The sequence below is a fragment of the Octopus sinensis genome, linkage group LG13, assembly GCF_006345805.1.
Source record: "Octopus sinensis linkage group LG13, ASM634580v1, whole genome shotgun sequence".
Taxonomy (NCBI): domain Eukaryota; kingdom Metazoa; phylum Mollusca; class Cephalopoda; order Octopoda; family Octopodidae; genus Octopus; species Octopus sinensis.
In genome coordinates this window covers 61422780-61437383 of record NC_043009.1, presented here as the reverse complement: position 1 = coordinate 61437383, position 14604 = coordinate 61422780, and the positions used below count along the sequence as shown (strand labels likewise).

Here is a 14604-nt window from a genome sequence, read left to right as displayed (position 1 = left end):
TTGCTTGAAGTGCCGATGATTCAGCCAGCTTGCTATATTTCAAGGACCATTATATGAACCTGCACTTCCATATAAAGGAGTTGGGAGTAACTGTAATTTATGTTGCATAGAAACACTTGAAATACTGGGAGGTAAATCAGGATTAATTAACTAACATATATATATACACATACGCATATATATATACCTACACACTCATGCATATCACAGTATTGATTAAACTATTGGATGTTGTTATACATCACTGGTCACAATGCACTTTGCATTGCTTTAGCTTTTGAATGATGCCACCCTGCTGGTTAGGTGAGCAGGCCAACATTCCCCCTGATCAGAAGGCTATTCTGTCACAGAGCTTAGTGGACAGGACCAATGTGAAATGAAGTGTTTTGCTCAAGAACACAATGTGCTGCCCAATCTGGGAATTGAACACATGATGTAGCAATTGTGAGCGCAACACCATAAGCACAGAGCCATGTGCCTTCACACACACACACACACACACACACACACACCAACTTTGCATATACAACTGTACGTCTTTTTTTCCCAGCCTCCTGAGAGTGCACCTGGGGTAACAGCGTCTTCAAATGTGAGTGGCGGTCCTTTTTCAAGGTAAGTCATCATTCTCAGTCACATTGACACTTACTGAAGTTTGTTAATTAAGGGTATTCACTTCCCTCTCATTCCTGGATCATCTTACACCATCTTCATAATTATCATCACTGGTATACCATATCAGCAATCAAAATCAAATGTCAGGTTGCTCTTGAGCAGTACTGTAACATGTAACCCAGTACAATCTCTTGCATGGTCAGGCTGATGACGACTAAATTAGCGACCTCTTGAAACTTGTTAGATGAGGCAGGTGATTTTTGGACCCCCCCATGGGACAAAAAAACAACTAAACCCATTAAAGGACAGAGGAATTCATCAGAGTCAATGACCATTCAAGAGTATGTAGATACGTATGTATCATTCATGTGTATATATTCTCTTACACTTTGTATTTTTATATTCTTTGATATTCTCATGTCCACTAGGTTCCCAGGTGGTGGATAGGGGAATGACTCTCAGATATGAAGGTTAGTTGTGAATATACTTTGAATAAGTGGCACTGGACCAAATATGAGTTGTTCTTTGGCAAGGAATAGGCCCCAGAAACCATCCTAGCAGGGTTACATTATGCTTACATAGAGGAGTAAACGTCAAAGACAAATACCCCAGTTTTATATTATGGGGACTGGTAGGGAGCTGGTGCAAGCTTTGAAAACTCTACATTTATTTAAAGGGAAATTTGACAAGACAATCCGTCGCCTGCTGACACTCGTTGACCCTACATCAAAGAGGCCAGGGAACAGAAGAAAGAAGAAAGAAGACATGCACTCAACACCAGAACTGAAGACACCTCCGAAAGGGGGGGGGCTGCCATGTCAAAATGGTAGAGGAGTAGGGGCCGAAACTGGACGTGGTTCCTCCTGATGATGTCTTGAGCTAACTGGATCCTATAAAGTAGCTGTTGTGGTAGCAGACCACGAAATACAGTTGAAATTCCCCTTCATTGCATTGTTCCTTTCTAGTCTTCTACAAAGGGATATGTCTTGGTTAATGAGAAACCACAATCTGCAGGAGGAGTATGCGACCCCTGTCAGTGTCAGCTGATGGAAGTCCTGAATGACAAAATTATCATGATGCACTAGGGTTCAAGCCCCTATTCAACTTCTTGTTGTCAATGCAGAATGTGGAAAGGAAGTTTATGGTACTGATGATGCTGCATGCTCAAACTTGACAGGAAGAGATGTATTTGATGGCAAAGATAAACAAAGATAAACCTGGGTGATTGGCAAGAGAGCCAAAGGACCTCTACACATGGGAACAATTGATGTCTGTACCATTTGGGTCAGAATATAAACGTTTAGAACTTGCAAAAATGTTTCATGGTGTTAGCGTGAACATCTTAGCAGTAGCAGTTCATTGGATTGTACATGATGATGGGCAAGAATTTATCCAGCTGGAGAATTGCAAACTAATGACTTCTTCAGCACGGAGAAGCAAATGTAATATAGCTTGTGTGTGCTGGCAGAAACGTTAGCGCGCCGGGCAAAATGCTTAGCAGTATTTCGTCTGTTGCTACATTCTGAGTTCAAATTCTGCCGAGGTCGACTTTGCCTTTCATCCTTTCGGGGTCGATAAATTAAGTACCAGTTATGCACTGGGGTCGATGTAATCAACTTAATCCCTTTGTCTGTCCTTGTTTGTCCCCTCTATGTTTAGCCCCTTGTGGGCAATAAAGAAATAAAAAAAGTAATATAGCTTGTGCAGGTGTTGGATTTTCTACCGCCAGATACCCTTCCTCTTACCGACCTATACATGCTTCCAAACAAGGTAATATTTTCCCATAAATAGATATGTTTTTCAGCAAACAGTGGAAACGAACAACTTCACTTGTTTCCAGATGAGGCTCATTTACAGCCACCATATGATGTCCAGACAAGGTTATACATACACATATACGTACATAAACTAAAATGAAAAACACAAAACTATGTTCTTGAAACATTTGCTCTATTTACTGATTTTCCAGATCTATATTTAATACAACTTCTCACCATGATCGCATTGAAGAGTTTAATGAGACTGAAGATATTCCATCCTGGGAAGGTATTATTATTATTATTATTATTGTTATTATTATTATTGAGTGAGAGAGCAGTGCATGCCATCAAAGTGACACTGGGGTAAAATATACGCAGGCCAGTATACCCGTCATGGCTACTTTTCTGATAAGGGTACACCAGGCACATGCATCACAACTGTATGTGCGCAACATGGTGATCTCATATCAAAATTGCAGGTGACGCCCAGTTAGAATTTTCTTCAGGTCAAGTACTTCATCATTATTATTATTACTATTATTATTATTGTTGTTGTTGTTGTTGTTTTTATTGTTATTATTATTATTATTATTATTATTGTTGTTATTGTTGTTATTATTATTATTATTATTATTATTGTTGTTATTGTTGTTATTATTATTATTATTATTGTTGTTATTATTATTATTATTGTTATTATTATTACTATTATTACTATTATTATTATTATTATTATTATTATTATTATTATTATTATTATAAGGCTGTGAACTGGCAGAATTGTTAACACTGCTAAGCAATTTGTCTGCCTACATTTTGAGTCCAAATGGCACCGAGGTTGGCTTTGCCTTTCATCCTTTTGGGGTTGATAGAATAAGTACCAATTTATCCCTGGGGGTCATTGTAATTGACTTACCCCATCTTTTGTGCCAATATCTGAAACCATTATAGCTTGGTCAAGCTATACACAAAAACAATCAGTAACAAGAGTGTGTCAGTGTATTATTTTTACTTCATTCAGCTACATGTTGAATGGAGGGTGAATACGATTGACCCTCCAACATCTCAGTCTCTGTTCCCTGCTTAACTGGAAGTCCCTCATTGCAGGATAGCCAGTAGTGAGCTAGTTGGCAGAAATGTTCCTGTCTGCAGTTTGTCTACAGTCCTTGAGCAGTGCCCAACACCTTTATAGTTGTTGTTGTTGCTGTTTTTATTAACCCTTTAGCATTCAAATTGTCTATCAAATGTAAAGCTTTCTTAATTTAAATTGGTTTGAATTAATCACACATTATCTTATAACTTTGAGGTTTAGATGATGTCATCAGCATCATCATCGTTTAACGTCCGTTTTCCACGCTAGCATGGGTTGGACGGTTCGACCGAGGTCTGGGAAGCCAGGGGCTGCACCAGGCTCCAGTCTGATCTGGCAGTGTTTCTACAGCTGGATGCCCTTCCTAACGCCAACCACTCCGCAAGTGTAGTGGGTGCTTTTTACGTGCCACCTGCACAGGTGCCAGGGGAGTCTGGCATCAGCCACGATCAGTTGGTGCTTTTAATGTGCCACCGGCACGGAAGCCAGCCAAGGTGATTGTGATTGTTTATTTTAGACTGTCAGCATAGGTTCGGTGTGAGAGGCTTGATATGGCTGGTTTGAATGAAAAAACATGTAGAATATTTGGGCGGGATATAGCCTGCTTAAATGCTAAAGGATTAAGGTGGTGAGCCAGCAGAACCATTATCACATCAGGCAAAATGCTTAGCGTCATTTTATCCATCGTTACTTTCTGAGTTCAAGTTCTGCTGAGGTCAACTTTGCCTTTTATCCTTTTGGTGTCAGCAAAATAAGAACCAGTTAAGTACTGGGGAAATGTAATTGACTTACCACCATCCTGAGATTTCTGGCCTTGTGCTAAAAGTTTGAAACTATTATTACTATTATTACCTCCACCTTAGCAAAGGTGGAGGTATTGTTTTCAGTGGTGTTTGTTTGTTTGTCTGTTTGTGGACAAGATATCTCAAGAACCACTGGATGGATTCAGATGAAACTTTCAGGGATGTTTGGCCTCATGACTGGCATGAACTGATTAGATTTTGGGATTGATTTGGTACCGGAACCAGACAAGGATTTGGGATTATTTTTCCAGTTTTTGACTTAAATTTTGAGAGTGGTCAGGTTCCTTTTTTGTATTTTTGTTTGTGAGAGCAGTCGAGTTTATTTCAGATATTCTCATTTTAAAAATCATCTCTGGTTAATCATTGAGAGGACATTGGTGTTGCCTTGGCAGAGGTTTGCGCTCTCTGGGTGCTCTTGTTGTTATTGCTTTGGCTCTCTTGGCTCCTTACATTCTGAATTCAGTTCCTACTAGGTCAACTTTACCTTTCATCCTTTTGGAGGGGCCAGTGAAATAAAATATGTGTCAAATAAAGTATGTATGAATAAAGTATGTGTCAATTTAATCAATGAACCACCTCTCTCAAAATTTCTAATCTTGTACCTATGTGGTAAATGATTATTATTACAAAAAGTAAATTTTTATTGTTTTTTATTAGAATAAGAGAGCACTGGTTATTGGTGTCAATGGTAATGACTAATTACTGTTTTCAAAATTGTTGACAACCAGTGTTGGTGTGTTTACATCCCTGTGACTTAGCAGTTCGGCAAAAGAGAGACTGATAGAATAACTACCAGGCTTAAAAAAATAAGTACTGGGGTGGATTTATTTGACTAAAATTCCTTCAAGCTGGTGCCCCAGCATGGCCGCAATCTAATGACTGGAACAAGTAAAAGATAAAAATATATACAGACACTATCATCATACAACACAGTATATTCTTTTCTACTCTAGGCACAAGGCCTGAAATTTTGTGGGAGGAGGTCAGTCGATTAGATTAACCCCAGCATGCAACTGGTACTTAATTTATTGACCCCGAAAAGATGAAAGGCAAAGTCGACCTCGGTGGAATTTGAACTCAGAATGTAAAGATAGACGAAATACCGCTAAACATTTCACCTGGCGTGCCAATGTTTCTCTCAGCTCGCCACCTTAGATGTTATATATATTCTTTTCTACTCTAGGCACAAGGTCCAAAATTTTTGGGGAGTGGGGGGGGGGGCAGTCAATTAGATTGACTCCGGTACGCAACTGGTACATAATTTATCGACCCCGAAAGGATGAAAGGCAAAGTTGACCTTGGCGGAATTTGAACTCAGAATGTAAAGACAGACAAAGTACTGCTAAACATTTTGCCTGGCATGCCAACGTTTCTCTCAGCTCGCCACCTTAGATGTTATATATATTCTTTTCTACTCTAGGCACAAAGTCTGAAATTTTTGGGGTAGGGGGCCAGTTGATTAGATTGACATCAGTATGCAACTGGTACATGATTTATCGACCCCAAAAGGATGAAAGACAAAGTTGACCTTGGCGGAATTTGAACTCAACGTAAAGACAGGCAAAATACTGCTAAACATTTCGCCTGGCGTGCTAAACATTTCTGCCAGTTTGGCCACCTTATATAAATAGAGAATACAAAACGAGTTCCCTATGGATGATACGTTTACAAGCCACGAGTTGGTATTTTATTTATTACACACGAATAAACGACCATATTTTATTAACCCAATAACTAAATTCTTCACGTTTAGTTGTAACTTATGAATGACAAAAGTAGTGCCGTCACCGTGACTTCGGGTCATCACCACGAATTGACCAATCAGAAGCAGCGCTGTCACCGTGACCTCGGGTCATCACCATGGATTGACCAATCAGAAGCAGCGCTCGCAGTATCTGACATATGTTAGATCCAAAAATATCTCAAAGTGTTCTCACTCACATGTGTGTAATAATACAGTATATTACAAACACACATGTGCATGGCACACTGAGAGTGCGTTATGGAGCAGACACCTGAAAGAAGACCCCAAAATATGAAGTGTTAAGGGAATCATGCAAAGCACCAGGGTGGCAATGTTCAGAGTGCTTTAAGTGGAGTTGACATAATGCTTCATTACAATACTGACTTATCTATAGAGAGTATGCAGTTTCAATTCAGACCGGTTCATTGGTGAGATACTGTGTTACTACAGTTTGAGAGCCTTACTGTTTGCTTGTATTACTTCATCATCATCATCATCATCATCGTTTAGTGTCCACTTTCCATGCTAGCATGGGTTGGACGGTTCAACTGGGGTCTGGGAAACCAGAAGGCTGCACCAGGCCCAGTCTGTTCTGGCAGTGTTTCTATGGCTGGATGCCCTTCCTAACGCCAACTTCTGTACATTTATTATCCAAGTCATCATTTCTGATCCACAACGTATTTATTCTCCCGTCTGTCTATATCAGCACTCCTAAATATACGCATTAATGTTGTTTTTTCTTTTCACTTAAAGTCAATCATGCAGAATCTTTTAATTTAAGAATTCCTCCTGACAAATATCTGTCAAATGTAAATAATGTAAATAATGTAGGCTAAATTTAATTTGTGTTTAAATATCAACTTATTACACACATGTGAGTGAGAACACTTTGAGATATTTTTGTATCTAACATATGTCAGATACTGCGAGCGCTGCTTCTGATTGGTCAATCCATGGTGATGACCTGAGGTCACGGTGACGGCACTACTTTTGTCATTCATAAGTTACAACTAAACTTTCAATCTGTGTTATGTATTTCTTGAATGTGAACTTGAATGTTAACAAAATGTTAAACAGTCATCAGTTATCAGTCATTTCACCTGAAAACTTAGCGCTATAAAGTCGGACTATCTTCCTGCGGCATGACATCTTTTACAGTTACACATTGTGACGTCACTGACGTGAAATCAGCTGTATTTATGCGCGCTTCAACACGATGTGAAGAATTTAGTTTTATTGGGTTAATAAAATATGGTCGTTTATTCGTGTGTAATAAATAAAATACCAAACTCATTCCCTATGGATACCGTATTTATTACAACTCGTGGCTTGTAAACGTATCTAACTCAATTTCGCTCGTTAGAGACGTTTACAAGCCACTCATTGTAATAAATACGGTATCCATAGGGAACTTGTTTGGTATTCTCTATTTCTCCTCTTGTCTCAGTGATGTTCCATTACCACTGAAGAGTGATGCACTGGGAAGACTCTCGAGAGAGGACCAATGTCTCAGTCTTTGCAATGCTAATTCTCATCCCTGCCCAGCAAACAACCAGTGCACATTGTGCACAACAAACCTGTTTAGTGTATGCTGGAGATAATCTTCTGATGAGTTGAGTGTAACAAATTTGCATCAAGAAAAAGCGAATGTTCAGGTTTATGACCTTGTCTTTCCTGTGGTCTTGCAGAGTGAGGGGTGGGGAAGAAGCATTGAACAGTTTTAATATTGTACAATAAATGAAGAGAAAAACAAGATCAATCTCAATTTCTATTTACAGTTGTTGTAGAAAAACCGGAGTCACCCACAGTTCTTAGAGAAAATGATTTAGCAAAGGAAGTTGACATAAATCTGAAAGAGTCAGAGACATTCATGTTGTTTGAACTAATCTCGACTTGTGTTCTGCAAGATACTGAAGAAGCAAAACTGGTTATGAAAAGGAATGCCATGTATCATGAGGTAAAGAGACATCATATAATTGTAGGGCCAAATTTGGATAATATCCTCTGTTAACCCTTTCGTTACCAACCCGGCTCTGAATACAAATGTCTTGTTATCATAAGTTTTGAATTGAAATCTTCCACCAAACCTTAGCCACAATTTATGTTCCTAACACTAGCTTAATGATAACTAAGTTATTTTATTAAATTCTTTGTTATATTTAAAGTAATTGAAAGAAACACAGAGCTTCTCAAAATACATACAGTAATGAAAGGGTTAATGCATGGCTAAATTATTGAGACTGGTTACTGGGAAAATAACATTTGTTAATGCTTGGTTAAATTTCTGAAACTAGTTATTGAGCTAAACCATTGTGCTGCTTCAAGGCCAAATTTCTCTAGTTGATGATTTTGACCATCTATTATTGATGAGCTGGTGGAATAGTTAGCATGCTGGGCAAAATCCTTAGCGGTGTTTCATCTCTCTTTACATTCTGAGTTCAAATTCTGCCGAGGTCAAATTTGCCTTTCATCCTTTCAGGGTTGATGAAATAAGTACCATAAGTACCAGTTGAGTGCTGGGATTAATGTAATCAACTTAATTCCACTTCCCAAAAACTGGTCAAAATTTGAAAGCAATATTATCTATTATTTTATGGCTAAAATTTATTAGACTAGAAATTCCCTCAATATTACCTGTTATTAAATGGCTGAATTACTGAGATTAGAAGTAATGGGGGAGCATCATAGCCACATGTTGAGAGGAATTCTTTGGGGTTTGAATAATTCACCTCTGGAAACATGGGTATTTTGTCCATCATCCTTAAACAACCCTTATTCAGGGACCTTTTTAGCAGGATGGGCTACTCGACCGGAAGAAAATTCTAACTGGGCCCCCATCTGCAAGGTCATGTGCTGTTTATCTTGATATGAGATCACCATGTCGCGCACATATGGTTGTGATGCATGTGCCTGGTGTACCCTTATCAGACGGGTAGTCATGATGGGTATACTGGGCTTTGTATATTTTATCCCAGTGTCACTTTGATGGCATGCACTGCGCTCTCACTCAATAATGATAATAATAATAACGATTTCATTATTGTTGTATTTATTAAATTTTTTTTATCAACATCTTAACTTTTTATTTAATTCTACCATTACCTCTATTTCATCAACACTCTACTCTCAATAAAGACCCGCTTTATCAATTTAGCATTTAACGACAACCTTGAAAATGATATTCCTGTTTGCTTTTTATGGACACCATTTTATGTTCTTTCCTTAATATCTTTTCATTTTTATTGAATTATTTCAGTTGGTGAAGAACAGAGTTGGCAATGATCGTTATGTATCAAAGGGGGTTAATACTTTCAATGATCCCCGCAAACTGAAGCTTGTACAGACCCTACCTATCAAACATATGGTTAGTAGAGATTTGTTTTAATATATTTCTTATGTTATTAACCCTTTTGAGACCAACCTGCCTGAAACTGCCCCTGACTTTGTAGTACAAACGTTTTGTTTTCAAAAGTTCTGAATTAAAATCTTCCACCAAACCTTAGTCACAATTTATGTTCCTAACACTAACTTAATGATAACTACAGGGTGTCCATAAAGTTTCTTTACAATTTAAAAATTTTATTACAAAGGCAGTTGACAAGATATCATAACCAGATTTGTTTTATTGTAATAATTGTTTATTAAAGTTTTTTTAACTGTTATTAAATAGACCTCAATATGGGCACCATTAGTTGCACGAAGCACATCAAGACGGTACTTGATTTCTTGCCAAGTTCGCTGTAGGATGGCCTCATCAACGGTGGCAATGGCATTACGAATCCTTTGCTTCAAGTCAGCAATGTCCTGTATCTTTGTTTTATACACAATATCTTTTATATAACCTCATAAAAAGAAGTCCAAGGGAGTGATATCTGGCAAACGCAGTGGCCATGGAAATGACCCATCCCTTCCAATCCATCAGTCTGGAAATGTTTGATTGAGGAACTAACGAACATACCGTCCCCAATGTGGTGGTGCACCATCTTGCTGGAGAATGATGGCTGGTTGTAAATCAATCAGTTGTGGTGCCACATATTCGGTCAGAAGGTCGAGGTAAACATCTGCAGTAATTGTTGCCTCATTGAAGAAAAATGGAGCAATTATTCGATTGCACATGATTCCACACCACACATTCACTTTTGGACTATCCCGTTGAAGCTCCCTAGTCACATAGGGGTGTTCTAATCCCCAGATTCTCACATTGTGTCTGTTTAATTTCCCTGAAACGTGAAATTCGCTTCGTCACTAAAACAAACTCGCTTGAGGATTGCTTCATCCTCATTTTATAGGGTTTCAGTGAATCAGTTCCCTTCCATCAACAGAGTATGTGAAACACAAAAATTTAATATCAATAAAAACTGTAATAAACAATTATTAAAATAAAACAAACCTAGTTAAAATATTTCGCCAACTGCCTTTGTAATAATTTTTTTTAATTGTAAAGAGACTTTATGGACACCCTGTAAGTTATTTTACTAAATTCTTTGTTATATTTAAAATTAATTGAAAGAAACACAGAGCATCTCAACAAAAATATGATAACAAAATGGTTAAACATCTAAGGACCTTAACTTAAATTTGCTTCCTCTCTTTCTTTCTTCCATTGCTACTTACAACTTCACCTACATCTAGTCCCCTCTGACCCCTTTTTCTGCTATTTCAACATCCCTTTTTCTCTGCCACCTCTCATGCTCCTTCACTGGCACTGCAATAGCTTTTTTTTTCTGGTCCCCTCATTTCTACCTTCATTCTATCAAATGGAAATTGTAGTTATGATACCTGTGCCGGTGGCATGTAAAAAGCACCATCCGAATGTGGCCGATGCCAGTGCCGCCTTGACTGACTTCTGTACCAGTGGCACGTAAAAAGCACCAACTGATCATGGCTGCTGCCAGACTCCCCTGGCACCTGTGCCGGTGGCACGTAAAAAGCACCCACTACACTCATGGAGTGGTTGGCGTTAGGAAGGGCATCCAGCTGTAGAAACACCGCCAGATCAGAATGGAGTCTGGTGCAGCCTCCTGGCTTCCCAGACCCCGGTCGAGCTGTCCAACCTGTGCTAGCACAGAAAATGGATGTTAGACGATGATGATGATGATGATGATGATGATTGTACTCCAACTTCTGCTTTCCTCCTCCCATTCTCTGTGCACGATCACTCCTTCCTTTTCTCCTCCTCCTCCTCTACCGTGTCTCACTTATTCTTTCATTTCTCTGACTCTATACAAAACATGTACAACTCACCCTTTCTTCGTAGTGTCTTCTTTATGGATGAAACATGATTACTTAATGAACAATATAGGACACCTGGTGGTAGAGTAAACGATGACAATCTGGGGTACATAATGATAGGGTACACGATGAAATGCACAATATAGGGTACATGATGATCTAGAAAATAATATAGTGTACATAGTTATAACATACATGCTGGTTAAGAATGAAATTGTGTATGTACTGATGGGATACATAATTATGGGTTAACGAACAATTTAATATACATGAGGACCTAACGATTAAGGTTGGGTATATGGTGATTAAAGTACTTGATGATAAGGTACATGACAGGGTATGGGATGACACTGTCCATACATGATGGCCTAATGGACAACATAAAGGAAATGATGATTGAGTACTAGATAATAGGGTACATGATATCAGGATGCATGGTAACTTTATGAATAAGAATGGTGCATGATGAGACAGGTACACAGTTAGATAGATACATGATGAAATAGGTATATGATAAGCTCATGACTTAATAGGGACATAGTGATGAGAGAAAAGGGGATAAGGGCACATGGGAATAAAGTTACAATATGATAGGGTATATGGTGACCTTATGAAAGAAATCCAAATGAAAGACGTGGTCACACCTAGTTTTGCAAAATAAGAGGAATCATTTATATTTCATACGACCTAATGTATTAAACCATATATGAAGCCACTTGCCTCTCATCCTTTCAGGATCAATGAAATAAGTACCAGTTGAATGCTGGGGTCGATATAATCAACTAGCCCTCTCTTCCAACATTTCAGGCCTTACACCTTTAGTAGAAAGGATTATTGTTATTATTATTATAGTAGATTGGCTGTGTGGTTAAGAAGTTTTCTTTCCAACTATGTGGTTTCTGGTTCAATCCCTCTGCATAGCGCATTAAGTAATGACCTCTGGTGACCAAAGCCTTATAAGTGGATTCAGTAGGTGGAAGCTGAAAGCTTATTGTTACACATTCATATCTATGTGTTTGCGTATGCCAAACTACATCCCAACTCTTGGCACTATTTTGTTAGTGAACAGTGCAAACTGTGTGTAAAGTATATAATGTATCACGCCACCATGTTTTGTGTGTTTTGGGTTCTAATGGGATGGAGAACCAAATGAAAACCATTGTTATTGTTACGTGTTTATTTTCTATTCATGATACACGGACTCGACATTCAGCGTAGTAATACATTATATACTTTACACACAGTTTGCACTGTTCACTAACAAAATAGTGCCAAGAGTGGGGATGTAGTTTGGCATACGCAAACGACATAGATATGAATGTGTAACACTTATTATCATCATTATTATTATTATAATTAAGGCAGCAATCTGACAAAATCGTTAGCATGCTGGGCGAAACACTTGTCTGTCTTCATGTTCTGAGTTCAAATTCTGCTGCAGTTGACTTTGCCTTTCATCCTTTTGGGGGTCAATAAAATAAGTACCAATTGAAACTGGGGTCAATGTAATTGGCTTACCCACTCCCTGAAATTGCTGGCCTTGTGCCAAAATTTGAAACCGTTAGTATTGATATGATTGAAGGTAACAAGCTGGAAGAATCATTAGCATGCTGGATGAAGAATGCTTAGCCGCGTATCTTCTGGTTTTATGGTTTGTGTTCAAATACTGTTGCTCTGGCTCTTTGCATTCTAAGTACAGTTCCTATTGGGGTCAACCTTACCTTTCATCCTTTTGGAGGGATCAATAAAATAAAGCATCTGTCAAATACTGGGTTCACTTTCATCATCATCATCATCATCATCATCGTTTAGCGTCCGTTTTCCATGCTAGCATGGGTTGGACGGTTCTACTGGGGTCTGTGAAGCCAGAAGGTTTCATCAGGCCCAGTCAAATCTGGCAGTGTTTCTACGGCTGGATGCCCTTCCTAACGCCAACCACTCCGTGAGTGTAGTGGGTGCTTTTTACGTGCCACCCACACAGGTGCCAGACAGAACTGGCAAACGGCCACGAATGGATGGTGCTTTTTATGTGCCAGGCGAGGCTGGCAACGGACACGAAACGGGGCGGTGCTGGCAACGGTCGTGAAACGGAATGTTCTCTTACATGCCACCGGCACTGGTAACACATCTGCAATTTCCATTGATCGATTTCCATTCTGATCCTCACTTGCCTCCACGGGTCTTCACAAGTAGAGTTTCGACATGCCACCGGCACTGGTAACACATCTGCAATTTCCATTGATCGATTTCGATTCTGATCCTCACTTGCCTCAACAGGTCTTCACAAGTAGAGTTTTGTGTCCCAAGAAGGGAAGGTATGCATACGTAGGCTGGCTCCATCCCAAGTAGAAGGCCACGGGTTATGGACTCACTTGTCCTGCCGGGTCTTCTCGCGCACAGCACACTTCCAGAGGACTCGGTCTCTAGTCATTTCCTCAGTGAGACCTAAAGTTCTAATTGCCTCCCCCAAATTTCTGATCTTGTGCTTATGATGAGAATGAATATTATTACAAAAAAGTGAATTTTTTTCTTCATTGCAGGATCACAGTGTACAGGTTTCTAATTGGGATATGTATGACAAATATCGATTGAAAAAGAAAGATAGTTGTAAGTTCCATTTATTCCTTATATATAAAAGAGAAGTTGTGTGTCTGTCTCCTACGATTTAGATTCCTAACTACTCCCACATTTTGCGGTGCAGTTTAACCAAAACCGGGTATCTTATAGTCGTGATTCATATTGAGCTCTTCTGGGTATTAGCGCGCGTCTACGATGAGTCTACGATTTTAAAAAGAATTTACCATCAATTTTTCCCATTTTTAATGCATTTTTGGCATATATAAGGGAAGTAACTCTCTAAAAATGTATTATTAAATCTCAGAACGTAAAAAGCTACAGTAACCCCCCCCCCCTTTTGTGGTTAGCCATATTGAGATGGCTATTATACTTTACATCTCTAAAAATGCTTATATAGTTATTTCCCTTACAAACCCGAGCAACGCTGGGCGATACTGCTAGTTCCTTATGAAATAGTACAAGAAACAAGACAGTGTTCTTCTCTCATTCTCTCTCCTACATCTCTTCTCCATCAATAACGGTTCCTTCTGAACCAGCGGCATGAGAGGATTGCCTTAGGTCAGTCCAGTTAATGTGTAATTTTATTTTAACTCGTTCCCCATAAACGAGATGTGTATTTATTCAGAATGAGGAAAGCATATTCACCACCGATATGGAAGACAAGAAAGTAGCTTAGAAGTGCTATTATGAGAAGATTAAAAGGGGATCACGGTTTCGATTCCCAGACCTGGTGTTGTGAGTGTTTACTGAGTGAAAACACTTAAAGCTCCATGAGGGTCTGGCAGG

The 14604-nt window shown here is 38.9% G+C and overlaps 1 protein-coding gene across 1 annotated transcript in view; it reads left to right on the top strand.

The window, feature by feature from the left end:
• The window catches only part of LOC115218544 (WD repeat-containing protein 78-like), a 72846-nt gene that overhangs the window by 15293 nt on the left and 42949 nt on the right, over positions 1-14604 (top strand). The window contains exons 4-8 of the mRNA XM_029788421.2: positions 551-612; positions 2582-2658; positions 7788-7966; positions 9266-9373; positions 13782-13848. Coding sequence (XP_029644281.1) covers positions 551-612; positions 2582-2658; positions 7788-7966; positions 9266-9373; positions 13782-13848 — 493 coding nt within the window. The remainder of the gene's footprint in view (positions 1-550; positions 613-2581; positions 2659-7787; positions 7967-9265; positions 9374-13781; positions 13849-14604) is intronic.